The following is a 27,811-nucleotide window of genomic DNA, read 5'->3' on the forward strand; positions in this document are numbered from 1 at the left end:
TGGCTTGCACCGTAAAAACTGCAGCGCAGGTCAGGCGGCACACGGAGATAAACGGCCAGTTAGACCCAAACCCATTCACACAAGCCGGTCTTTTCTCCGGGCGGGCCTCACACGCGCCATCCCGACGTCGGTAACACGCGTTAACGTGAGTGAGCAGAACAATGTGGACACGAGGGAGAGCTCGTGACAGGAGCCTGTCGGACGGAAGTGTTTACCGGTGTGGAACGTAACTAGCTACTTCAAAGCACTACGCGAAAATATGAAATATATATATATATATGTATATACACATATATACACACACACATACATACATACATACATACAGTGCGCATCGCTAATTTTGTAACATGTGCAGGATCTGAATTGTGCAGGGCGTATTGTAACGCGGAGTGCGTGCAAAACGACGGAGCCACCGTGCCTGTCCAGCCAGGCTCGCGTAAGCGCTTGGTGCAAAGGCAAAGCACGGCCAGATAGCAACACGGCTAACTCTGCTAGCTCAACAGTCCGGCCTGGACAGCATAACGGCGTTACCTGCAGGATTCCGGAGCTCTACTACCCTTCTGGTGGTTCGTCTGCTTCCGATCTGTTGATGAAGCCGGAACGTGTACGGCACGAGCAGCGGCAGCTTTCATTGACGTGCCTGATTTCCACACAGAGCCATTGCGCGAGCGTGCAAGTACACCTCTAATGACGTGGAAGATGCTTCTCCTCTTCCGTGTTACGGCCCCCAGCGCATGACGCGAACACCTTGTCGTCACCGACTGCCGTTATACAGGTATGACGCGAACGCCTAATCAATCACCGACTGCCGTTATACAGGTATGACGCAAACACCTAATCAATCAGTGACTGCCATTATACAGGTATGACGCAAACACCTACTCAATCAGTGACTGCAGTCATACAGGTATGTCAGATTTGGTGTTTGGTAGGCTAACGAATGTAGATGATTCGGGTATTTCGAGTATGTTCGTTAGCCTTCTCTACCCTCATGTTGACGATATTGTTAGTGTGCGACTAGGGGAAACTTCCCAACACGGCTTCTTCTTTTTTTTATTGAATTATGAAAATTAACTGTCAAAACAATATGAAAAATTTTAACCCTCCAGTTCATACATAAATTCTGCTTCAGTATAAAAGTATTTTACAGTAGTGTTTCCAAGTCCTGCTTCTGAATGACCTTTGCAACGTAAGCATGTCCCGTTCCCTACTACCCGTTATAAATGAATGAGGGGCTCGTTAGCTGATGCGTGGAGGCCCGCAGAGGAAACACTAAAGTGCGTTGCGGGGGTTTTAACCTGCTCGACTTCTTGCCCTTGAGGCTGCAATTCCTCCGACAGCCACAGGGTGTCGGTGTTACCTCACACTAGTGTTTTGTGCGTTTCAGCAGTGTAATTGCGATTATTGAAACAGAACCAAGGCGCACGATTGTAGTCATCACCACTACCCGATTACTACCTAGATTTTCAAAATACTAAAACAATAGCTCCTCCTCCTTGTATTAAAAAAAATACAAAAACAAATCAGATGTAGAAAAAAATATATATAGCCGACCAATGCAAGCTGAAGACCAGAGACAATGGACCAATCACAATTTAACCACCTTTATTTTATATCAAAACCCAACATGGTAAATTAAAATAAAAACAAACAGTATAGATACATGTGACGGACAGCTTTTCATTTCCATTAAAGCATTACAATCACAAAAGCCAATGCCACACCCCAGCCTTGAACAAGTACAGTACTTCCTGTAAGTGAAACTATATTGCACACCAATTCACACACACCTGCACCAAGCCAATTGGCTAACATGCTATAAAGTGCTAGCTTCAAGGTAAATAGTAAAAATTACAATGTTCAATAAGAGACAGTGTCCTGTTTAATAAGCAAGTAAAGCTTTACCTCAACAATCTACCAATAGACTACTTCAAAAGCAACTAGTGGAAAAACTGGCTTTCTGCCAAAGTTCCCCAATTGTTCACTATGTACAAAGAAAACATTTAGTTGTGTTTCCCCAAACAATTTCACACAGATTATACAATAGCAAAAAAAAAAAAAAACACACCCAGAAGTAAACTAATGTGCATATATTCTTCCTCGAATCCAGTAAAAATATCAACTGGGGGGGGGGGGGGGGGGGTGAAAATGAACAATTAGTGTCTACAAAAAGAAAATGAAATGGAAGTGTTATTTCCCCATTTCCATGTGTGGCAATAGCAATGCAACTACTAAAATATGGTCACATCACATGATTCATCAATCACAGATTCAATTCTGATTCATTAACCATTTAGCACGAGAAGGAAAAAAACAAAACAAAAAACAAAACAAAAACACGACTTCACTGATAACATTTTCCTGCAAACTAAAACCTTTTGAGAAATTAAAGTTTATGCTACAATAAATTTAGGTTCTGATTAAAAATAAACCTTAGAGAAGGCCCATTTGCCATAAATCTCAAATGTAGCAGAGCATGAAGTGTAAAATTAAAACTCAGTGTTAAAATTCACAAATGTATTAAAAAAAAAAAAAAAAACCTTACTCTTAGGTTTCCAGCTTTAGCAAAAAGAAACCCTCCAAACTTTAGTGATCGTTACATTTATACAGGCAGAGAAATGCCACCTCCTCAAAACAATCCAAGCAGGAGATCAGTGCTCCAAATCGACTATTTAAAAGGTTTCAGGACTAAGAGGTAGGTAGCAAAAAGCCCACAGGGCAAGTACCTGAGGAATCACACAGCAATCCCACTATATCTACCAAGTCAAGAAGAGAACCCTTCATAGTCAGTAACCCTGTTACCCTTGTTACAAGTCTATCATTTAGTAAGGCCTTGTTCACTTGGTTTTCCAGTAATCCAGCCAGATTTGCATTGGTGGCAATAGTGCATATCGACCTGATCATCTTTTTAAGCAGTGTTAAAAGTAGCTCTGAAACTGTAGCCTAGTTAAGAGCCAACAGCACAGGTGTGATTCCCATGGTGTTTTGCATTAAAAAAAAACAAACACACAAACAAACAAAGATACATTCTTAATGCAAAAGTTTTGTTGCCATGTTAACTTAAATTCAAATCAATCACTTACAATAGTTGCATATTTTCAACAAACAATACAGGACATCAAGATATTTTTTTTAATTAGATATGACTTCATTGTAAATAATTTCTTCAGCAGATTATTCTCAACAGTCATAAGAGAATCAGCCTAGGTAGTGTTGCATGTGTTTCTACAATGAGAACACAAACATGGTTATTATTAGTGCACAAGTGTTAGGTAGTACCAAATAATTTAATCATGTGCAAGATATACAAATCTTAACGCATCCTTCTTATTCAAAACAACTGCACACAACAGCAAAAACAAGATTCGCAATACTGTGCATCATTAAGGTGTATCGTGGTAACCTGCATTCCAGTACCAACATTGGTCAGACCTTGTGTATTCCATTAATATTGTAAGGAGCACCTGTTTAGATGATCTCATTAAAAGGCACAAGGGTACTGAAGCACACCTTTTCAGGTCACTCACGGTCAAACCTGACCCAAAACGGCCGTTTTCACAGGGTGACGCCAGCAGTAGCAGGTGGGCAAGAGAACAAGTCGAGGGCAGAGAGGGGACGCATCGGGGCACGTGAGCGGCTCTCACATGTAACACAGCCGCTTGGCCGTGATAGGCTCCTCCAGGTGGACGGCCCCGCCCCCCATGAAGCCGAAGGCGGGGTACATGGTGCCGGAGCAGTCGACCTGCCGCTCGTACAGGAGGCGCATGGTGTCTGCGTCGTAGAAGAAGACCCGGCCCGCCTCGTAGTCCAGGCAGACGCCAACGCGCTGCGGCAGGGGTAGCACGCGGTTGCCGTGGTCACCCGGTGCCGCGGTGACGGAGGCTTTGGGGATGAAGAGCTTGCCCATGCCCATGGCGAGCAGAGTGAAAGGCTGGGAGAGCTCGTAGCAGGTATCCTCGCTACCGCTGTCATGCCCGCTGTCATGGTCGTACCTGGGAAGAGGGTTTGGGTTGGCGCGCGAGGACTAACCACAGACCCTTCATGTGATCCAGCAACCTTACTGCGATACGCTCGGTATACCCACATAAACGCTGCCACGTGGCCAAGCATTTCTGCCGCAAAAGGGCAATAAACCGTAGATCCACCACAAGTGGGGGGCCAACCTCCTACAGCGTCTTGGAGTGGCTGGATTTACGTACAAGTGTGAAACGTGCTGTTCTCACCTCGGGCTGCTGGTCTCTCGGGGGTTGTGGAACCACTCGATGAGCTTCGTGTCTGACGCCACGCCCACTTTCACCATGTAAGAGCTGGGTTCCACATGGAAAGCCCAGTAGTGGCGCCCATGGGAGATGCCGGTGTCACCGACGATGTAGTCGAGGCAGATGTAGCTTCCTGTCTGGACGCGTTCAGCAGCCAACAGGAAGGGCAGGCCAGCCATGCTTTCCACAGAGTCCCGACTCTTGCTCAGCCGAAGACGCTCTACACTGTAGCCACATTTCTCACTGAACAGGAACCCAAACACTGAAATGGAACCAACAGGGTCTTCTTCAAATAGGCAAATTATGGGGCTTTGGTTTAAGGAGGATGTTATACACCTCTCTCTCTCCCCCTCTCTCCCCCAATTCATCTACATTTAGTCACCCGATGCGCTCAGTTACAGTATGTCACAAGCCATTACAGTCTTTAGAGGAAATAAAAGTATTATATTGGGGGGGGGGGGGGGGGGGGTCATGGGCAATGGTAGCTTAGTGTTTAAGGTACTTGACTAGTAATCAGAAGGTTGCCAGTTCAAGCCCCCACCACCAGGTTGCCACTGTTGGGCTCCTGAGCAAGACCCTTAATCCTCAAATTGCACTCAGTCATAATTTGAAGTCGCTTTGGATAGACCACCATAAATGTATGTTGTGTTATCTAATGCACTTGTAAAATACAACTACAAAATATTTTATAATACCATTTTGATACCTTAGTGACCCCCTCCTTTCACAGCCAAAAAAAGCAGATGTTCAAGACATCCAATATTCCCCCCAGCACTGCAGTGACCCAGAATTCCAGCTCATTAATAACAGCAAGTCCATCACTACACGGCTTGCTTGACACAGGAACGCTAGATTGAATCAGTGGTTGTCAGAACAGGCCTAGAAATACACGCTAGAAATAGAGGGTTGTTTTTAAAAGCATGCCAGGGTTGGGATAAATACTAGCACAAAACCGGAAAATACTCTCCATCGCTAAGACGTTAACCTTGACCAGTTAAGAGAGACTAGTGACCTTCAACGTTGTCAGGGGTTTGACCGCAGCTCAAGTCAAAGAAACCTGGTCTTCATCAACAGAGCTACAATTTGGCAAGAGTTGGAAGTCAGCAAGCAAACCTGCACACTGGCCTGTTGGTCTAAGCAAACAAACATTTTACAAACGGAGGCAACCTGAGGAAGAGCTAACGAGATCATAGTTATAGTAATAAACAGACATCCAATAAGGATATTCAAATGCACATAAAATGTGCTTTGATCAAAGAAGCATCTGTTTGTGTCATTTGTGGGCTAAACTGTACACAGAAATCAGTTACATTTAATCAATTACAAGTGATCATGAAATCCAGGATTTGGATTTGCATTTGAGGTGCTGGTTTGAGCAGCACCAGACCTAGGCCCAGCTCACATGCTGGCGACCAGGCTGGGAACGAGCTCAGCAGCAGGCCAGTCGTTACTGGTTACTGGACCTGTAAACTGTGACGTGGCGGGGTCCTTTACCTGGAGCTGGGGGTGTGTGGAAGGCCACCTCTGGGCTGTAAGGGCTGAGGATGGTGTTGCGACAACTCCGCACCCTGAAAGCGTAGCGGCAGCTGCTGGCCAGGTTACACACCACGGTGCTGGAGTTGTACACCTGCTCGGTGACCTGCCATGGACCCTCCTCTTCACCCTCCACCACCTTCCTGTACTCCAGAAGGTGGAAGTCTGTGGGGAGGGTGTCCTCGGGCAGCCTCCAGTGGATCAGGCCCTCGTTGTACATGCGACTGCGAGACAGGTCAATCATGGGAGGATCAGGAACTGGGGAGGAAAGGGTTAAAGATGAGACGGGATGAACTACACATGCAGACAGACAGTTCCTGTCTTAACGCTGGCTTTTAGGCCAGAGCATGTGAAGGTGGCGTGTGAAACCAAGTCTACAACAGAGCCACCCCAACCCAAGACTAGCTCCGTCATTCTTAACAGAAAGCATGATTAATATACAATGCATGATTTAATAGGTGCATTTTTGCTTTGCAAAAATCTCATTTTGCACTAGCAAAACTCCTTGAGATGCAGTGTTTCAAGTGTATAGATTAAACTGGGACCTAAATTAGGCCCTACATACTTTATCACAGAACAAACTTAAAAAAAAAAAAAAAAAAGATCCATCACATGCAACATTTACACACATCTATAGAGCCCCACAAAGATGAAGACAGTTCTGTTTGCTATACACTGATATGGCCTTAAAGCTGGCTGTGGCCACAGGACACTGGATTTGCACTCAGAGGACAAAGATGAAGCGAAGACCGTCACCGTGGCGACACAGCCCGTCACGGCCAGGACGGCTGCCAAGCCGAGGCACGACGCCAAAAAGAAAGGAAAAAAGCTTTTCTGTGAAAAACAAGCGATTGATGGAACAGTGGACGCAATAAGCCACACACAAGGAAGGAGGGAGCCTGGCGGGCCATGAGACAGCAGCACCAGGAAATGTGGCACAGTAAAAAGAGCAAGCCAAGGAGATGCATGCAGGATCTTCACGCTTCCATCAGCACTGCAAAACACCATTACAGCCAATTCTAAATCGGTGAGGGCTGCCCTTCCTGCTTCGTCCGCTTTTCCCTTCAATCTTTTAAACTGCAGCATCCGCTGCCCCTCCTACCCCTCCCCAACAAACTGCATTTTTAACCGCTGCATCGTGGCCGTCCAGAACAAGTTCCAAGTAAATGTTCTGCGTGTCTTTTTTTTTTTTTTTTTTTTTTTTAATGAATCACAGCATTTATGATCCAACCAACAAATAATTCTGAAGAAAATACTGCAGGGCAGTCTTTAACTACGATATATGGGTTTACCACTGTAATTGTATTATCTAGCAAAATACAATGCACTCACAGTGTGTATCCATGCAATTGTGCTACAGTATCATGTAACTCTATAATTTTTCAGGTCTACCATTAACAAAATTATGCTAGCTTATGGAAATGACTGAAAACCCAGCCCCACCCTAATATTTAAGAAGCGCACCATTATTTCTGTCACTTCATCAGACCCTATGGCTCCTGTTCTTTTTATTTTTTCCATTTTTATTTTTAAATCAGGGCTAGATACCATGATTCCTAATAATATGCCGATTTCCCCTTATAAAAGTTATTAGAAAAGGTCAACTGCAATACTTTTAAAATACTCTGAACGTTTGTGAACCATGACAGTTTTATTATGCATCCTTAGCAATCTCCTTGGCGTTACTGACTCTGCTGCTCTGAGCATCCTTCTTCTTAAGTTAAATCATAACACACTTGTCTGTCGGTCCTTGGCCCTCATCTTCATTACCTCCATGCTACCTCTTGGTTAGAGCGTAGCCTCCACCTTCATTGTTATGCTGATAGGCGGATTTATTTCTGCACCAAAGCTGCTTTTTTGTCCTACATTCAAGACCTCAGCAGTGGATGAGCATAAATTTCTTGAGGCTAAACCCTTAGAAAGATAAAGTTGGTTAGTACTAGTTGGTTCCAAAGACACTCTCTCAAACATTTCTGATTTTATGCTCACTATAGATCATTTTTAAACATTCATCAGTAGTTCTTGAACAATGAACCCTCCTACATGAGCATTGGCTATGTACCTAAATCATTCAAACTGGCACTAATCAGACCACTTCTCCCAAAAAAAAAAACAACAAACCTCAACCCATGTCAGTTAAACTACAGGCCGATCTCAAACCTTCCCTTTATTTCCAAGATCCTACAAAAACTGATTGCACCGACTGTTCTCAGTGCAGCATTTCACACCATCGATCACATTTTACTAGACAGAATTGAAAATGCTGTCAAGATTAGGGCAACAGCCCTTTCCTTGTTTAAATCTTATTTAGCTGATCGCTACAAGTTTCTCAACAAAAATGGAGACTTCAGCATAGAGCAAGTTTAACTATTGTGTCCCACAAGGATCTGTTCCAAGGCCACTGCTTTTTTCTTTATTACGCTACCTCTAGGTGACGTTATACGTAAACACTGTGCTAGTTTCCACTGCTATGCTTATGATACTCCGTTATATGCATCATCTTGGCTTTAGCGAGGAATGCGTAAAGGACGTCAAACACGCACTCGACGGTCAGAAACTTAATCCTGACAAAACAGAAGTGCTTCCATTGCCCCACAGTACAATAGTGAACTCATATGCATTATGACCCACCACATCTGCTTAGATCAAAAGGTGCAGCTCTTCACTAGTACCAAGAATAAGAAAATCTACCGCAAGGCACAGAGCCTTTTCCTGACGTTCTATGGAATAAGCTTCCTGCATGTGTTCAAGTCTCAGACAGTCTCAACTGAGGCTAGGCTATAGACGTGTACAGTCAGGCATTTTATTAAATACTTCTCATCTTGGGCAAAGTTGTAGATCTGGGGGGTGGGGGGTAAACTGGGATGTGATGCTGTCTCCCCACCTCTTTTTTTTTTTTTTGTCACTCATGTCTGACTGAGAGCGGCGAGGCGTCGACATTCCAGGGAGCCCTCACGCCCGTGTTGCCTTCTGGCTCCATCCTTTTGCTCCCATATCTAGATCTGCCAGTCAGGCTTCTCACACAATTGCATTGCCAATTTACACACCTTCGTATTTGGACACTCCCAACGATCCATTCTGCCGCGGTACACCTAATCTTTCTTTCTGCCGAGGTACACCTAATCCGGATGCCACATCGCCATGGAGTCTCCACCTGTCTCAGCTGCTGCGGCTCCTCCCACCACCCACTAATGCCCCCCTGCTGTGGCCCACCACACCTCCACCCCAGCCAAATACTCCTCCGTTGCCCCCGACGGACGTTCCTGTACGAGACAGGTTTTGGACACACGATGACTAGGACTCCTAGAAAACCGGAAGAGATATTCATTGCTCATTTCTTGATTTGTATTATTCTCTTCTCTCACTACATGTTTGACTCTTTATTGTTTCCATCGTCACTACTGTGTCGCGTGGTGTCGGCCAGAGGAGGACGGGCCCCCCTCTAAGTCTTGGCTTCTCTCAAGGTTTCTTCCTCATGCCCTAGAGAGCTTTTCCCTTGCTACTGTCGCCCTTGGCTTGCTCGCTGGGGGCTCAGACATGAGCAGAGCTGCTTTGCAACAACAATCCTCCAATTTTCCACCATTCTCCTGCAGCCAATTCCTAATTGCATTTTTTGTGATACTCTGCAACATTCGTACGGTGGCCCTGCGTTCGAGAAATGCACCATACGAATTAAATGCATTGCCCTCATCAAAGAGGACGTCACCCACGAAAGAACGTATGGTCATCACCGACTCCAAAGTTAACGCTCACGATGCAAATGAATGACGTGGTGCACCAGTGGGATACCAGCTCCATTTCCGTGCCCTCGTTCCAAATGACATACGAGCGTCACTCCAGCAACACGCATCTTTAGAATACAACATCGTACGAATTTTAACCCTAGCGAGAAATGCAGATCATTGGCAGAAAGTCATGGAGAACCTGGGCCTTAAACACTGCCGATCTGGTCGGCCTGAACCAGGGGAAATCTTACGCTGGCTCTGTGACTGGCCACTGGAGCAGTGCCCGAGAGCCCTGCCCTACAGGAGCGACCGCGGTAGTCAAGGCCAGAGGACTGGTGCCATCACCAGTCAGAAATCAACGTTCAACGAGAAGGCCAAAAGTTACTGCTAGTTACATTTCTTGTCTTTCCAATGTAGTGCTAGGCTCTTGAAGTATTGTATAAAAACATACTGGCATATTTTCTAAACGGAGTTGCAAAATCATTCAAGTTTAGGAGAAAGGCCACACCTGAAACTCCACCCTCTCCACGCCTAAGCATTCTCTCCCTTCTCCCCACCTCCTCTCTGCGTCCTCTCCCTCTCCTCCAGTAGGGTGACGCTGGCTTCCCACATCCACGGAGGTGGCCCAGCGTGTCATCACCAATTCTATTTCCCACTCCAAACCTAGAGCCATTTCCAGTAAGACACCACCGGAGGCAAAGTTTACCCTCACAAACTGCACTGACACAAGAATGCTGGCCATTATGTGAAGGACTGAACTAGAAGCTCCCGCTAGCCTCTGCGCTAAAATGCAAGGATATATTAGGCCTTTAATCAGCCAATTCAATTACAGAGCAAGTCAAAGTGTCTCTTGTGGACTCCAGCTCATTCTTACCTCCCCCAAAGGAAAGTTCTCTTAGCATGGCCTCTTCTTTTGACGTGTCCAGGACAAACTCGTCAAACATGGGGTTGGCTGCGGGATGAAAGGTCTTCAGTGACTCGGTGGCTTTCTGAATCCTGTACAACGTGAAGAAAACCAAATTCCACACACAGACTTTGCTAGATTGCCACAATACAGTTCGTGAGCAGGTTTGGAAGGGTGAACTGGCATAGCGCATGCATGAAGCTTCCTTTCGTCTAATTGAGATTAATCACCGGTGGATCAAATCCACTCATGCAGGTCAGTTTGCAAAGCTCAGGGCTCACAGGCACATGGCCAGCTTCCACAGTCATAAGATCATAAGACATAGCATTGGCCCCTGCTAAAGAGCTCGTCAGTACAAGAGCCTCAGTGCTTTTTATCATTAGGCCTGCTTAACAGTAAACCGAAAGAATGACGTGTGCAAGTCCCAGGGCTTGGTCAGTAAAGACAAGGGATAATGAGAAGAAAGAACGGTCGAACCTGATGTGGAGCTGCTTAGCCGTCTGAACGAAGCAGGACTGGTCGGTCTCTTTCAGGACTTCCTGGGCGTAGCCCACTAAGCCACTGTTCTCCAGCATGCCCTGGTACTCCTCCACCTGGCCCCTGAGCTTGTCCAGCCGCCCGTTCCTGGACTGCTCGATAGACCGCAACATTTCCGACTTCCTTTCTTGGAGGGCTTTGAAAAGACGCTCAAAGTGTTCGTTGGCCTGCCTCTCTGCAAGCTGTCCGTTGTCCTACGATAACGAAGGTTAAGTGACCTTAAACTTTAAATATTCACAAAAATAAAATGTAATGTTTTTCTATTTAAAATAAATACATTAAAAAAACACTTGTAGATTTCTAAGGGATATACCGAACTTTCAACGTTTCCATAATGGAGCACTAAAGAGATGGGAAATACCACCAAGTACTGGTGAAAATCTTGGCTATATATGAGACCCGTTTCCCAGCCAAAGGTTTTCATAATCCACACCTTATGAGATTTTTTTTAAAGATTGAAAAAAAAAAGCAGGTTACATTAAACTGCCAAAGGGTAAAAAAGTCAGAAAATACGTCATACAGACAAGGATCAATACAAAAACACTGCACAGAAGAGCACCTAAGCAGGTAATTAACATCTGCATGAACAGGCTCATACGATGCATATGGCAAGGGGAGAGATCCACTCAACATTACTGTGTAAGGATCACTGAACGTTTCCGACAAAAGGCACTTGTGCATTCCACAAACCGGTTACCTCTGTGTGACGAATCAAGACCTCAAGTTCAGAAATCTGAGTCCTCACTTGGTCCTCTTTGCTAATTAAGAAATGGATACTCTTCGATAGCTTCTCCTGTTGACAGAAAAATGAAGTCTATTAGACTACAAAATGTACATGGTGGAAAACTGACCCAACCACGTGATTTCCAGGCAGTTCTGAGCATGCAGCACTACTGGGGGGAGGCACAAAGCAGAATTAAAGAACCTTGTTAGATACAATCGACTGCATTAAAAATACATGGCTCGGGTCCTTGGCGAAGTCATCTAAATGTTACACGGTTCACACTAAAGGGAAAAAACGGTGTTTTGCTTTTTTTTTTGGAATGTCTTTTCAGACAGATGCACACTCACTTGCCCCACTACCACATTCACATGCAACACGATCCCCAGAGGACTTGCCAAGCAGGGTCAAGTGCCTCCCACCATTGCTTATTAACTACTCAGGGGGGGGGAGAATCATAACCCTTTACAGACGGATGCGACGCCACATCTACGTGCTTGAAAAAGTCCCAGAAGCAAGGACGTGCTGGACACCAACACGAGCAACAAAACGAACATTTGTTTGGCCAGCGAACCTTGAGGATCTTGTAGGCGCTGCTCATGGAGGTGACCTTGTGGTTGGCGTGGGAGCCACCCAGCTTGCACAGGTGGCAGACGGGACGGCGGCACACCTCGCAGTACATGTTGACTTTCTCCATTTCGTGTTCGGGACACATCAGCACCTGCAATCGGCGAAGAGACCGTAAACGCTCGTGTTGAGGACACACGGAGGACACATTTACCAGAGCTGAAACATCAGAAGGTGTTGAGGAGACAAACATTTGATTTCAGACAAAGTGAAGCAGCTTAAGTGAAGTAAACGCTGAATTTTATGCCATCCTTCACTGATGAGGTCCGATTAAAGTGAAAGCAAATAATGTCCCATTAGGCCTGACAAGACAAAGTCTACAAGGTCGGCCATTGAGGAACATTTCGATAAAAACGCATCCAACCTTGTGCATCGATTTTAATTCTGTTCACACACGGCTGACGTTGTCTCACAGGGTGGATCATGATGTACAAGTAATGAGCATAAATCATTACACCTTATACCCTCATGTTTGAGTAAAACCTCAACCCCTGTTCACCCCCCCAGCAGAAACCCGTTTCCTCCAAACATCAAACGACTAGGAATCAAAAATTCTAAGAAATCCAAAAAAAAAGCTGAACTGCAAAAATATTCTCCCAACGCCCACACCGAAGGGCACTTCAAGCAGCGGTTCAGGCCGCCCTACCTTTGGTCTGAAGTTGGTGGTGGGCCCGACGTACTCATGCTGAGCCTTGGGCGTGCCCCACGGGTGGTTCATCTTGAAGCACTCATTGCAGTAGCTGGCCTTGCAGTCCATGCAGCTCTTGGTGGCCTCCTGCACGGGAGGCTTGCACACGTTGCACATGATGGCGACGGCAGCACGGGCCGCCTGCCGGTAGCGCTCCACGATGCTCTCCAGCGTGAAGTTGCGGAAGAGCATGCTAACGCCCCGCTCCCCGAGGTCGATGTCGTGCTGGCAGCCCGGGCAAGGGAAGGTGGTAATGCGGGGAGTGACGGAGGAACGCCTCCATCCGGGGGAGGAGACAGACCCTGGTTCAGCAGACACACAAGACCGTCATAAAAGGGTGGGGGGGGGGGGTGACAGCATATACATCTGCACGATAAAGCCAAGCGCCGCTGACCTAAAAAGATGAAACCCTAGTCAGGCGACTCGAGTTTCAGGTTGCTCGCAACACAGCGCAGCGACAAAGGAACACACCACAAGTGCTCACAATGATCTGGACAATACACAGCTCAAAACAAAGTTAACAGAAAGGATGAAGGGACCACAGACCGATTTTATGATGACCGGAATTGAAAACAAAAATAAAATGGACAGGTGATGCAGGAAACTTTCAGAACACAAAAACTTTTGTATGAGAACCCAATAGTCCCAAACTGCTGATCACTTTGAATAATGCATTTGTCAAAAGAAAATTATACATGCATATATTTGTTTTTTGTTCTTTGTCCAGTTCATGTATTTAAACACTTATATACAGTACATTTACAAAACACCAGCTCCAATTGCTTCACTCATAGGAAAGACTCGGGTGAAAGTAAATCAAATCACATCACATCAATACAGAATCCCACACTCACTACAGACATCCATGGCAGAAGCAAGCAGCATGTTTGCAACAATAAGCCAAATGAACCGAGATGCACGACAAACAAGACAGTGATGTCACATTGCATGGCGCAATAGTGACCGGTCGATGCAAACAAAACCAAGAAGTGTTTCTGCAAACATGCAGTGGCCACAGAGACTCAGGAGTTTGTTTTTTTTGTTTTTTTTTTTAAATGGAGCATGGAGATGTTACAGACTCACGACCGCCGCACACGATGGACCGACGCGGTGAGCGAGATGTAATGACGCCATATCTGCGGTGACAGATGAACGAAGGGCACAGGTGGCCTGATTCACGGGGCAATGGGAGAGATGGGGTGGGGTTACGAAGAGAAGCGTGTACTTAGGCTGTGGGTGTGCTGCGCTGCTCGGGAGGGGGAGGAGCAGGCAGCGTCTGCAGCGAGGCTAGCCGGGGCCTGCGGCTGCTGCCACTGCCGCAGAGGGACTCAGGGCGGGGTGGGGGAGGAGACAGAATATTAATAAATCAAAACGCTCAGACCAGACACAGACGAGTCACCTCGAGGCCATCCGCTCAGGGCACGGAGGGACCTGCGCCTACAAAAACCACAACGTTGCACCCTTCTCTGTGCGAGAAGGAAGCGAAGGCAAGAGCCAGGAGAGACTACGGAGGCACAAGCAGACCGTCGTGTCATGACGAGTCTGACTGAGGGAAGTAACGCAGGCGCCTTTGCGACTTACGCTGGATCAAAAAAGTTAGCTCTAAGTGTATAAAGGCTCTCGCACCATTTCCGTGGGTTTGGCTGTAGCGTCACTGACTTTGGACAAGCGAGTTACATCCCGTGTTAGGCGGATCAATTAGCTTGCCTGAGTCATTAATGTCAAAGATGCGTCCTTCATGACTACTGAGCATATTTCAGCAAAACACCCATTCAAACCACTTATTACTGGACTTAAAGGGTCATGCAGATAATCTGATTTTAGAAAAGGTGAACATGAGCTGGCACTTCAAAGCAGTTCACAACTGTCAGTCCAGTTTATTAAAATGTTTGCATAGTAATTCTAAGGCACTCGTTTTTGAAAGCGCACCGGGAGGTCCCACTATGACCTCCAAAATTCCAGTCCCGAAACATCTCCACGGTAACATCCACGGTTCTTTTAGCCATTAACACTGTCCAGATGATGAAGTCTGGCTAGTTCATTATTCCCTAAAGGTTCTGCAATAATGTGGTGTCAATGGGTTACCACATCATCCTGTTAATATGCTCAGCAGACTTTTATAAGAGTCTCAAAGTCTGTCTCTGCAGTTCCTGTCATTCCATTACACCGTCTTGCAAAAGGAAGCCGATTGGAATAGGGGGGCACACAGAAACAGCACAGAAATGTGTTCAGAGTGGTCTAAACACACGGTACTCACTATAGCTATTCAAATAATGCAACCCACATCTACCTCTCCTCCCAAACGACCTTCTCAGCGAAGCTGCGAGCGACAAACAGAAGTGAAATAAGACTAAACAGAGAACAAATGAGAACCAAAGAGGAGTGAGGCCTGGTTGACAGCCCATGATTGCACAAACATGACATGACAGCGTTACATTTTTGGTAAAAACACAGTGGTGTGACGCAGACACGGTGGGAAAACAAGCAAATCCTTGCTATTCTATAAGGGCCCAACATACATCTCTTGCTATTAAACAATGCAGACAATTTGTTTAAACAAATTTAGAGGAAGCAAAAGGTAGATGTTAAAAATATGCCTCGTTCCTTCCACCTAGGTTGGGTCACCATGACAACCTGGTCAGCAATATAACTAGAAAACACCAAAGAATCCCTACTAGCTGCTGTGGACCCTCACAGAAGATGCACAAGCATTTGACCTATATAAAACATGCTATCTGGCTGAGGTGCTCATTACTTCACCTACATGTGGGGCTGTAATTCAGGGCTCTAGGTGGAACGCCCCCCGTGAAGGTTGTTCAGATCCTGGGAATGTCAATGAGTTTTGCATGCCAAGTGCAGAACAACTAAAACCGTCCCTGCAAATAGGAACTCGTGCACAAACCGATAAACACCAAATCTTCATCAGTCTAATTATTTTGAAAATGTAAAAAAGCAACCAGAAGCTAGTTTTGTTTAGTCCTGTGTCGATAAAACCAAACCCTCTGCATTTGCAAGGGGGTTGAGAATAACAAATCTCTTTCCCCTCCCCTCCTTAGAGAGCACATGTGCCTCAGCAATCAACCTAACCATTCCTTAAGACCGTGTGCATGTACACTCTTAGGTCGTTTTGACCCCAAGTGCTGGATTTGGAACGCACCTGATCGCACGAGCCTGTCCAACCTCTCCATGCTCGGAGAGGGGACTCTGGAACGAGGGCTGCCTGGGTTGGAGCATTCGGAGCCCGCATCTGTGCTGAAGGAGTCCTCGTGGTTTACCAGGAGAAGCTCTTTTACACACTTGTGACAGACGCTGTGCTGACAAGGCAGGATAAGGGGGTGTGTGAACAGCTCCTTACAGATCGGGCAAATGAGCTCCCGTTCTATGTTCTTTATTGGTACCTACAAAAGAGAGAGAGAGAGAGAGAGAGAGAGAGAGAGAGAGAGAGAGAGAGAGAGAGAAAGAACTGGAGGTTTTACTCATACTGAAAGAAGAGCTGAGAAATAAGTGATAAATATCTCTTAACTAAACAAACAATCAACCTTCACGTGCCACACTAATCCCAACTAGGTTCGTAGTCAAATGGCAAGCTTTGCATCCTAAAACACAATACTTGTGTACCAAATCACACAAACAAATCATTTTAAACAAGAACACGAAGATAAAACATTGCTGCTCTCGTGTATGAACTTCTACTCCACGGCCCAGTCTCTGCAACTGAGCCCAACGCAAACTTGCATATGGCGTTAGAAAGAAACCAGTAGGAAAGAGGGGAGCTTAACCAAGCCAAGTAGGCCGAGCTAGAATTGAATTTTCTGGAAGTACATTTTAAAAAATAGTAACAATAATAACTTACCGAAGCGCTTTTTCTAAATTACGATGCAACTTTAACCAGCTCAAACGATTTCATCTTAGCTAGCTAACGCCATCTAAAGTCTTTAAAGTCCAAAACACAGTTAAATCCGGTGGACTTTGTATCAAACGTATATGACGGCTAATAAAGGATCACAAGGAAAACCCGCAATAAGAACGTATTTGCATCACTTACCAGCAGAGAGCCACGCCGTTGCACGGTAGACATGATGAATTATTAAACAGCTCGTTTGCTAACTTTCTTGAACTAATGACTCGGACAAAGAGGCCCAGGCCAAGAATTAATGAATGAACGAACGAACCAACGTGACCCGACGTTATTGATCACACGGCGCCATGAGTCAGCACCAAGAGCTCAACAAGCCGATACTGGGGGAGGTGCTCGTCCTGGTGTAGTCAAAGTAGGGGGTGTGGAGAGGGGATGGACTTGTTACCAAAAGGTGAGCAGGTTGAAGCCAATCTGATACCCAAAGAGGCGGGGGGACACCTACCCGGAGAGTCGGGCTATTTCATTAACTAATATTACGCACAAATGTGCGTATTTTGTTCGGGAAAGATGCAGGTTGCGCCTACTTCGGTTTCCCACCCATTTTTTTTGCGTTAGCAGAACTAAATGAGAATGCATAACGTGGCTGTTATCTTTGCCAGAACATACGACTAGGGTCCGCAGTAAATCCCCTAGCTAATGAAGTATCGTCATGCGCTTTCTTCGACTGCCTCGAAGGGTGCAGAACATTGGATTAATTTGATTAATTTCTTTTTAATAAATAAGATAAATGTTAACATCGTAAGCACAATAGCTCGCATGTTGGATTCTCCTTATTAAAAAACTTAGATTTGCACAATATCTTATTGTGCACGAAATCTCATAGGAGTGCCGTAGTCTAGATCTGACCTTATCGTCTTATGTCGAACAAACGATTCCTCTACATATTTCTAAGAAACGGGTACAGTGGAAAACATGACTTGAGACGCACTCACCTCTCCTTTCTCAATCCGCTCGACTATGTTCCCAAACTCCAACATATCCTCCGAATCGGACATCTTGAAATTTCGACTTGATATCAAATTAAAACAGTATTTAAAACAAAAACTAGGTGCCGGTAGGGGACGGACTACCCGTGACAATAAATCTGCCGAGCCCTTGTTTGGGTTCAGTTGCGGGGTTTGGTCGCCGTGGACACAGACTCCCGGTCAACACACAATGTCCGATCTGGGACGCTCCGTCAGCATCGTCTTCTCTCCGCCTGGACACTGTCCAGAGAACAGACCGCCCCTATAACGCAAGATCAATAACCAGCTGCTTTACGAGGGGAATTTTAATAAAGCATCGGGATCGTGTTTGAAGCGCGCAACCCCTCCCAGTGCCAGTCTCTGGTGATGTCGTCGGTGAGAGGGCTGGTGGAGGGCTTTGTGTGCAGCTTTGTGTGTAGGTAGACTCCAACCAAACCTACACATGAAGGAATATGAAATATGACAATGCTCGTCTTTCTCTTACGGATTATAGCACAGCGGAGTCCACGGCTGCAGTGTAGGCTGCGATACTGAAGACGGTTCGTCTGTGTCCTACGCTCTGTCAGAAGTAACTGGACACTCGCAAGGCTTGCGCTACCCGCAAAGTATTTTTTTCCTTCCAAATAATAGGTCATAAATATTAGGTTACAGTAAGTGAACAACGGCTATTTAGCTTGTTGCAACGGAAACTTTGTTTGACGGCAAATAACGCAGCAGGCCAATAATTCATATGCGATCGTGAATACTGACCCCACCCAATGGGAAGAAAGCTATAATTGCAGAGAAATTCTAGTAAATCCTGTTCAGCCCAACCTGAATTCTGGCTCACCGGTAAAATTGAACACGTAATCATTTACAGAAAGGTCAGCCATTCCCCGCACACCTTTCTCATCCATGGTCTGGGGGGCTACGGTTCAAGTACATAGCACTCCTACAGCAAAAGCCAATATTATACTTGAAAATGACCACTGAAACATGAGAACTGCAGTAAAAATGACTACTGAAACATGAGAACTGCCGTAAAAGTCAAGAAATTATAGTAATGTCACATTCATTCTAGGAGAGCTAGCTCAGAGTTAATTCAATCTTATGATTTTAGCATGTGCCAAAATTTGCTGCTGACTCATTACTCAAAACAAACGTGCCACGTTTGTTATTTCAGTATTATGGTCAATCTAATTATAAGGTGCATACAGCAAACAGACATTAGAAACATCAATAAAGCTCTCCATATATTGTATTTTAGAACACACATTTGCATTTTAGAAAACTCTCCCTAAATTTGTTCACCAACTTATCTGCAAACCCAGTGGACTTCTCTGTAGCAATGTAATCAACCACAGTACAATTTATATATAATTAACATAGTGCACAAATCATGACAAACTAGATAATTACTATTCCCATGAAACCTTGTTAATAAATAGAATTTGATCAAATGGGATTGATGATGGCATTCACAAGCTGTGTTTGCAACAATAAAAAACACATTGCATTAGCAGTTTCCTCTGAAAGAATCTTTTGCTATATAACCACATATTGCTTCAGTGAGCGTATCGGCTCATCAGTGGTATTGTACTTCAGTGCTTTATACTGGGGAATGGAAGCAAGATGGGCAGGAGGTAGCTTCTGGCAGGTTTACAGTAACTGAAGCCCTTAGAAGAACAGAAGTCCTTTCTCTGCACAGATCAAGTAACTGAGGATTTCATAAGGGCCATTCATAACAGGCATACAAACTGGCAATCTGAATAAACCCATGACTCAATGCAAAAAACAAAAAACAAAACAAAAAACATTTTATTTTAGTTCTGATTAAATATGCACTGCCTCAATTGCACAATTATAAATGTTTGTGATATGAAAGGATGCTGTTAGTTAACACTGACTGGAATTTCAATTTACATTAACAGCACTTTATAATCATGATAAAAAGGCGAGTGCCATCACTGGCACAATATCCAAATATTGATTTTAGATATAGAAAAAAAGATTACCCCAATCTTGAAGTGAACATTCAAGTGTCTTAGTGAAATGTCAAACTGCAGCAACACAGTCAAACTGGTGGGAAGCGAGTGTTGTAAAGTAGCATTATGTGAGGCACAAGGTCTGTTCAGTTGACAGCTAATAAAATAAAGTCAATTTCTGTCTCTGAAAAGAAAGTCATCACATGATACATACAGTTCATATTTATGGTAACAAAAGGAATTTTCTAAAGAATATTTTAAATGAGGCTTTTTTTGTGTGGATATTCTAATGTTCACATCATTATTAGACTAATAGTCTTTTTCAGAAAAATATTGTTACAAAAGCAAAAAAAAGTTTAAGTAAAAAAAAATAATAAATAAAAAAAAAAGAGAAAGATGATGTCTTAGGAACTTAATCAAGTGATTTTTATGTTTGTCAATGTCTAGCAAAAAAAAAAAAATGCCAGTTTTTGAAACACTTAATAAAGATCCCTCCTTATTAAGTGTTTCAAAGGAAACCATAAAACCTGTTCACGGGCGTAGGACCCAAACAACATGGCCCGAGCAGCGACTCTTCCACAGTCTCACGTTCAATAATTGATGACAGCAGACGTGATTATTAATTCATCACCACCTTCCTGCCCACCCACCTCCTTCCGTTTCGGGAGATACACGCTCATCTCAGTTTCTTTCGTCAGGGCTGAGCCGCGCAGCCGGGCTTCAGAGGGAGCGAGGCTTGGCTTACTGGGAACTGCATGTGGCTTTGGAGGCTGAGGTGATCTTGATGCAGATGGCGTGGGACCAGGTGGGGGTCGGGGTCTAGGCCAGGCTGTGGGGTGTGTGTGTGTGTTACATTCCGAGGGGAGGGGTTGCACTGTCATGTGCAGCCCTCTCTCCACGTCTGGTGCAGCTGCTGCAGGCACTGGAGGGCCCTATCGCTGACGTTGAGGGCTGGGTGCACCCTCCGCAGGCCGGCCTCGCCCATCAGGGAGAGGCCGCAGATGCCGAAGTAGGTGTGCAGAGGGTCTGGCACAGAAAGGCGGAGACAGGAGGTCAGGAAAGCGGCACATGGGTGTAGTAACTGCTACTAGCGCTAGTGCGCTTCTTGGAGATGGAGCAGACACAGAGTATTAAGTGTACTCTCAATAGTGCACCCACACTATTCCAGCTTGTTGCAGGAAAACCATTAAGATGATTGCAATTCAAAACCAATGTTCAGCTTTTATGAATTTAAGGATAGCATTTGCACAACTAACAAAATATGATCTGCACCAAGTTATATAACATTGATGGGCATCTTTAATAAATCAAGATCAATACATGGTGACCCTTCTAACCCTCCTGATGCCCCCAGAGTGTCTTGCTAAAAGGGCTTTCCTGCCCAGTATGTTATCAGAGTTGAGTTATAATGAAAAGATAATAGGATGTAATCGAACACTAATGCACATTATCAAGCAAATGATCAATGGACCAAAAACATCCCTCAAGGAAATAAGGTTCTCAAGGGACTGCTGAAATATATTATAAATATTTATATTTTAAATGTTTATATCTCAAAATGCATAACTCGGGACACCTTTCCATAAATTATTTCCAAAGACAAAAGCCGGGCTTTTGGATATCAGCAGGAAAATTCACATTCACCTGTCACCCGAGACGGTTCTCTGTCATTCCTGTAGCTAAGTCTGAACAAACATCTCATCAATTAGACATCCCCAACCAGCAATGTACTGACTTACAGTATGGTCTCAACTAACAATCCTGTTAGTGAAAAATGCGCACTCCTGCGCGCACACACACAGACATACACCACCTCCCCCAAACTTACATCCACACCCACAACGCACACATTCCCATGAAGAACACGGCAATCTTACCTGGATGGCTGTCTGGCCACTTTGCAAATCCTCCTACTAAGCTGTCCTGGGTGGACAGGATGTAGTTTCGGTTCTTTTCAAAGTTAGTATACTGAAACACGTCTAGAAGCTGAAAACAGAATGGCTGAAGTTAGGTCAGAGGCTTTACGGAGTTTGGGCCATGTCTTTCCTATATTATTCTCCATACTAAGTTACAAAGCCTGTAATAATTGTTTTACTGAATATTCAAAAGTAACAGGACAGCATAAACGGTCAGTTATTAATAGTGTTCAGAATGCCACAACAAAGTGTTACTTTTGCAAAGTTGTGATCTCTTAGCATGCGTTATGCTAGGTAAAAAAAACTTCCCATAAAGCAAAGAGCACAAACCTGTTTGTTTTCCAGTTATGGCTTTTAAAGAGTTATTATTGTTTTATAGAACTTAGTTTACAATGATAAAAACAGTAGTTTATAAGCTAAGAGGCGCAGACTTTACCCTTAGAAGGGTGATTATAGGATGCAGAGTTTCAGTATTGGTCCAATTTGTCAAACCCAATTTGTTAATGAGAACTGGACAGAACTAGTACACTGCACTTAATCTGCTACATACTGTGAATGCTATACACCTTGCGTTACATTTACATCCTGGCACACCCTTGGCATGCCACGGTTAAAGAGTGGTTATTTTCACCACAGTTATTTGACCGTGTGAATGCCATGGTTCATTCAAACACCTGTGAACTATTCACCTGGAATGTGAAAGATTAGTCAGCTCACAGAGCAATAAAACTGGTAAATGCACATTGCAAAGTCAGCCCTGCAGCTGCCGATACCACAATAAACGTTTAATAACTGATTTATTGTGCAAGTCTAGTCTAAGCCAGAAATCCTGTCAAAGAATACAACATGGAGCAAAACCTTATCATTGTAAAGGAGTCCAATGAATGGTGAAAAAGTGGTAGAACAGACCATATTTGGAAATAGGGCATAAATGACGACAGCACATACAGAGAAGCTAAATGTAACACACGAACAGCTGTAACAGATGGTAAAAGGGTCTGAGCTCAGGGCTCTACACTGATACGTGGGCTTCTGCAGCCAAAGCACGCGCCAGCCATGCTGTGAAAGCGACAGGGCAAACGACAACACCGCATTCAACGGAGCCGTAGATCAGGGCTGCACTCGTGAAGCTCGCAGTGCCGAGCATGCGGGGCGAGGTTCTGCCTCACTAAAAGGAAGCGATTCTAAAAAGAAACCAGGACAGTAATTCTGAGAGCCATGCAACTTCCCCTCAGTAGAAATCATGCTGGAATGTATTCTCGGCTTGCCTTATAAGTGATGTTGACTTCTTTTTTTTTTTTTTATTTCCCTTTTTGTGTGTGTACGTGGCGGGGGTATTTTTGCAGGGAATCTAAACAAAGCAACAAGAAATCGATGATGGAACTGTGTGTCAGGAACATGTGCTCTCTTACCTCCAGGGTGGCGCCCACCCAGAAGGAGTAGCACGTGTCCACTGGTTTGTTGGGGCGGCCGTGGAAGCCGTCCTGCTGTCTGAGGATGCACCACCTGCGTATCCTGTTCAGCTCTCGCTCGCTAAACATCTCCTCTAATTTACCCATCAGACACAGCGTGGCTATGGCACAGAACGTGGACCCACCTGGGGACGGAGGCAGACGCGGCGATTAGGCCTTGAGCCTATGGTTGCATTTAGACTGAACTTTTATTGATCCCAGGGGTTATAGCAGCGGAGCACAGAATAAACATCACACATTATCTGGGGAGATATAATGAGCCCAGCTACATAAACATTTATATACGCATATATAATCGCATGTTCTTTATATGTACTTTAAGCGTTTTCAGCTGTAGTAGTCACTCAGTAAACAGTTATTTTCAACTTGCCTGAACATAGCACTTAAAATGACAAGCACACACTTTAATTGAGGTAGAATTGTCAACTAGGATGGTGATATATAAATCTTAACTGCGTACAGACGTTACATAATTACACGACCAAAATGAAGAATAAACACACACTCCAGATTAAATATAAGCGATGATTTTAGCAATATGGAAGCAACAAACAAGTAATACAGCGTGCGAGTTTCTATCATGTGACAAGAATATAAAAGAAAGCAAGTCACTTCCTGCTGTCCTCCTGCGCTCTGATCATAGCGTCTGTCCTGCCATGCATCTATCAATCAGTGTTTGGTGCGGATTTAAGGGCAGATCAAAGAGACTGTCGGCAGTATCCTGTGCTCTCCCGCTGACCCATCGTAGTGATCACAGTAGCCTCAGAGACGCCACTAACCGTGACTATGCAAAGGTAATGAATAGATGGTAAAGAGGACCTAGAGACATGCTGAACTGTCCTGAGGATGAAGCAGATGGCAGGGACATGCTAAACCATCATTTCGTGTGCGTCTCTGTGTGTATATAACATTTGCAAGCATGCCTGCTTACCATGAGACTCCAGGCCAGCTCCCTGCCCAATCCCACTGTCATAAGACTGCAGGAGGGGAAAAATATATATATATATTCATTTAAAACAAATCAAAACCCTATAAATTTCATTCTAACACTTTTTTTACTATATAAATTTTTTTAATTCTAATCAATGTTTTTCATTTTTAAAGGATATAATTCCATGTTGGGGAATTATATCACTGAGTGAACAAGCAAGTCATGTACACAAAATGTTTGGGAGGCACCACACAAAATGGGGCCACATTGGCTTTGAGTCAATCTAGGACTTGACCGCATTTAGAATTCAGAGTAAACAAATGGTGACGACAACTTTGTTTCTCTTTCTCGTGCCTCTAGAGGGTTTACGCAGCCTAGCTCCAAATGCCATCCATAAAGGCCCCTCCGGAACGCATCCATAACACCCATTTATAGCCCTCTGGAAATAACCTGCCGTTAAGGGCCAGCGGCACAAAGCCGCCTCCAGCATCACCATAGTAGCGAATGGTTTTAAATAAATAAATAAAATAAATAACCCCATACTGCTGACTTTGATCCACATAATCTACAGGATTAAAATTCCCATAAAACAGCGAAAAGCTTTCTGGGAGCTCCGTTAAGAGAGCCTGCCTGCTCATCCCTGCTTTCCATCTTTGCCCTCTCAGTGGCCCTGTCCCCCGGGGCTCAGGCTGCCGTAACAGAGCCTGGCCTTTTGTGCTGGGGTCATTAATATACAGTTTCCACGGCTTTGTTTGAAGACGTGTATCTGAGAGTTAAGCAGGGCATGACAGTTTATTGTGACAACTACATAGTTGAAATACAACGCAGGGCAAAGTTCAATAAATGGAAATATTGGATAATGTTTTTTTGTGTTTTTTTTTTTACAATAGCGCTTCGGCAGCCTTGAGGATCATCGCTTAGACAGGAAAGAAGTTGTTGAATCCAACAGCGGAGAGCACTCAGACTCACCATGCTCCTCCTGATGTAATCGACGGCTTTCTTGCAGTCTATCCCCGACCAGTCGTCCAGCATGTAGCAGACGCAGGCGGCGCAGTACACAAACCTCATGTCGTTCTCACTTCCCTCTGGCACGGCATAGAAGCTGCGCAACAGGGCAGAAACTCATTCAAGAGCCAAAAAAGCTCCTGCGTACAGCACACAGCATGGCTGATTCCAAAAGGGTGTGTCAGATTGTGGGCATGTCTTATGCGGTAAAAGATTGAGGAGGAAACATCGAGTGTTCACAATATCTGTGCTGCAAGTTAAGTCACATATCTATTAGAGGACACAAATGACATGAGATTAAAATCCCGGGGGTCTGACGCAACCTATTAGAGGTCACGGGAGCCGTCCTTCGGTCTTGAGGATGCACCACCTACGTATCCTGTTCAGATCTTGCTCACTTATATGAAAAGAAATGCGCAAGATGGTATAAAGTGATGTCAAGGACGCCATTTATGATTGTTTATGGACAAATAAACAAATATTTACCAACAACCCTCAAGGAGAGGCTTTGTCAACAATTTATTTAGTAGCTCATCTAATAGCTCCCCCCATGTCTGTAATGGGAGATGTTCAAACTTCACTTCAGCTGATGTGAAATGGATAACCATAACCTGAATGTTTCTAGCAAATGATAGGAATCAGTTGTGTTTCAGAAGCTTGACTCTTTCGAAACTGTACTAGAGGGACTATGTACCTGCCATCTTCCAGTTGTAAGGACTTCAAGCCTGCCAGACAGGCCTTCTTATTGACACGACTCAGGTCATCTCCCAGAATAATCAGACAGGCTAGGCCAGTGTAGGTCATAGCCACGTGGCCACTGTCATAGGGATGAGGAGATCCAGGGCCCTAAAGGAGATGTGTGCATGTAAAACAAGAATAAAATTGATCTGGAATTCATTTCCTTTGAATGATAACTGAGTGTAAACTCTGCAGAAACAGAGACAGAGTTTCTGTAGTGACAGAGATGTAGTGAGTTCAGAGACATCTTCAATGCATTGAAAGTTAAGCCAGCATGAACACTTCAAACATATAGGTGATGGTTTTTCTACTAGACTGAGTTTCACAGGACCATACACCGACCGTTGAAGTATTGTATGGAACTCCAATGTGTGATGATCCTCGGAACCCACAACGCCAAAGATTGGATTCTGGTAATAATGAGAACAATGGACATGCAACATTATGTGAAAAGATACAGCTTCTAAAAATATTAACGCTGCCATCTAGTGGTGGAAGTGTTAAATTGGATACTTCGGATTCAGAAAGTAAAAGTCCCTGGACTAAGTCAGTCCCTGGATTAGTTAATTACCTCAAAAAAGCATGTAGAACTAGTAAGATCCCCTGGATGATAAAAAATCATAGCAGGACTTTTACAGGACTTTTTGCTTGTTAGTGCTTCACTGGTAATTCAATAATATTACATTTAAACCTGCTCAGTTCACCAACTAGTTTCAAACCACCAAACTGAGAAGATTATCTCTTTATATCCAGTTCTGCCTGTCTCCAAAAGTCCACCCTTTCCCAAGTTCATACTTCTGGACGGACTGGACGGAAACAGGGAACGGGCAGAGGAATTATGCTACTTAGCAGAGGATATGACAGGAGGATAGGCAATAATCTGCCCTATATTACAGTGTTTTAAGCAATAGCTTAATTTGGACATTACATGTAGGTTATAAACCTAGTTTTCTTTAAACATACTCTATGCACAAGTAAAGATCATTTAATTACAAAACTATACAATCATTTGCATCCAGAACAGGAGAACAGACTTACCATCCTCTGTGGGAACAACTTGTAGTGAGTATATCCACTCAACCAAGCTAGGCTTGTCTACAGCATCCAGTGCATCAAGAACATCAAGCCCAGATAGGGCAAAGAACACAATTGTCAACCTGGGTTTAAAAAAAAGGGGGGGGGGGAAAGTAAAACTAAATAAATCTAAACGTTTTTTATCACTTGCACTGTAAATGAAATGCAGATGGATAGAGTAACAGTTTACTCACAACGAAGAAACCGTGTTACAAATCATTCAAACGTAAGCAGTACTATAATTACTGTATTAGTACTATAATAATTATTTCAGTGCAAATTAGATAGAAGATGCAGCTAGCTAGCTAACTTCCAGAAAGGCATTAACGCTAGGCTAATGCTGTACTGACAGGTTTGTTACAGCATGTTCGCAGATAAAGATATAATCTTTTATTATTTTCCTAATTACTAAAAGCATTCACAATACTCCCAGTCCAGGTAACCACCGTTTACCTTCCTACCATCCTACTCCAATGGACTGGTTAGCTAGCTAGGTTAGCTTAGCTAGACTGCAATACGGGAAACGTCTTCAAGTACCTGCTCGTCTCGTATGAGGAATATCGCTCTGGCAGCACCTGGAGACATCTCTGAAAAAATCGTATATGTCTGTCTCTTAAAAAATCAATTTGATCAAAATCGTCAACAGAAGTCACTTCTTCCGCCATCGTTATCTCTGAGGGTTAGCTAGCTACGCTAACTGCCGTTTCCGGCCTGTGCGTAATTGTGATAAAACATCCTACAAGACAAAAGTCCTCAGTGCTAGTGCTGCTGCTGCTGCTGCTGCTGCTGCTGTTGTTGTTGTTGTTGTTGTTGTTGTTGTTGTCTCCCCA

General features: G+C 44.3%; 3 protein-coding genes across 10 annotated transcripts in view; all 3 read right to left on the reverse strand.

Annotated features, from left to right (window-relative positions):
* Positions 1 to 707, reverse strand: part of ccser1 (coiled-coil serine-rich protein 1) — a 53,041-nt gene extending 52,334 nt beyond the window's left edge. For all 5 annotated transcript variants that reach the window (XM_081707337.1, XM_081707336.1, XM_035522017.2 and 2 more), the window contains exon 1: positions 535 to 707. The gene's annotated coding sequence lies outside the window, so the exon portion shown is untranslated. The remainder of the gene's footprint in view (positions 1 to 534) is intronic.
* An 884-nt stretch (positions 708 to 1,591) lies between these two features.
* trim36 (tripartite motif containing 36) lies at positions 1,592 to 19,516 on the reverse strand. 4 transcript variants are annotated; one of them, XM_081707341.1, is made up of 11 exons: positions 17,849 to 19,516; positions 16,155 to 16,395; positions 14,223 to 14,324; positions 12,956 to 13,299; positions 12,257 to 12,403; positions 11,659 to 11,754; positions 10,902 to 11,155; positions 10,395 to 10,516; positions 5,757 to 6,053; positions 4,227 to 4,524; positions 1,592 to 3,995 (listed from the first exon to the last, which is right to left on the reverse strand). In XM_081707341.1, the coding sequence occupies exons 1-11, from the start codon at positions 17,909 to 17,911 to the stop codon at positions 3,644 to 3,646; spliced, it is 2,316 nt and encodes a 771-aa protein (XP_081563467.1). In that variant the 5' UTR covers positions 17,912 to 19,516; the 3' UTR covers positions 1,592 to 3,643. The 4 variants fall into 4 exon arrangements, with proteins under 4 accessions (XP_081563467.1, XP_081563465.1, XP_081563466.1 ...); XM_081707339.1 differs by lacking the exon at positions 14,223 to 14,324 and adding an exon at positions 15,255 to 15,317; XM_081707340.1 differs by lacking the exons at positions 14,223 to 14,324; positions 17,849 to 19,516 and adding exons at positions 15,255 to 15,317; positions 17,043 to 17,831.
* A 144-nt stretch (positions 19,517 to 19,660) lies between these two features.
* pggt1b (protein geranylgeranyltransferase type I, beta subunit) lies at positions 19,661 to 27,697 on the reverse strand. Its single transcript, XM_026999735.3, has 9 exons — positions 27,519 to 27,697; positions 26,946 to 27,064; positions 26,250 to 26,317; positions 25,864 to 26,015; positions 25,134 to 25,266; positions 24,165 to 24,210; positions 23,174 to 23,358; positions 21,723 to 21,831; positions 19,661 to 20,871 (listed from the first exon to the last, which is right to left on the reverse strand). The coding sequence occupies exons 1-9, from the start codon at positions 27,644 to 27,646 to the stop codon at positions 20,723 to 20,725; spliced, it is 1,089 nt and encodes a 362-aa protein (XP_026855536.1). The 5' UTR covers positions 27,647 to 27,697; the 3' UTR covers positions 19,661 to 20,722.
* Positions 27,698 to 27,811: the final 114 nt, after the last annotated feature.

The sequence above is a fragment of the Electrophorus electricus genome, chromosome 25 (genome assembly GCF_041902795.1).
Source record: "Electrophorus electricus isolate QZ-2024a chromosome 25, ASM4190279v1, whole genome shotgun sequence".
Lineage (NCBI taxonomy): Eukaryota > Metazoa > Chordata > Actinopteri > Gymnotiformes > Gymnotidae > Electrophorus > Electrophorus electricus.

What these genes read in the sequence shown, in the direction of transcription:
- trim36 (XM_081707341.1), bottom strand. Translation starts at nt 17,911, where the DNA reads ATGTCCGATTCGGAGGATATGTTGGAGTTTGGGAACATAGTCGAGCGG. An exon ending in GCAGCACACCCACAGCCTAA is followed by an intron (nt 13,300 to 14,222) that starts GTACACGCTTCT and finishes CTGCTGAACCAG; the next exon opens with GGTCTGTCTCCTCCCCCGGA. An exon ending in CCACCAACTTCAGACCAAAG is followed by an intron (nt 12,404 to 12,955) that starts GTAGGGCGGCCT and finishes CGCCGATTGCAG; the next exon opens with GTGCTGATGTGTCCCGAACA.
- pggt1b (XM_026999735.3), bottom strand. Translation starts at nt 27,646, where the DNA reads ATGGCGGAAGAAGTGACTTCTGTTGACGATTTTGATCAAATTGATTTT. An exon ending in TTCCATACAATACTTCAACG is followed by an intron (nt 26,016 to 26,249) that starts GTCGGTGTATGG and finishes CATCTCCTTTAG; the next exon opens with GGCCCTGGATCTCCTCATCC. An exon ending in GTGGCCAGACAGCCATCCAG is followed by an intron (nt 20,872 to 21,722) that starts GTAAGATTGCCG and finishes TTTCTGTGCCAG; the next exon opens with ACCCTCTGCACACCTACTTC.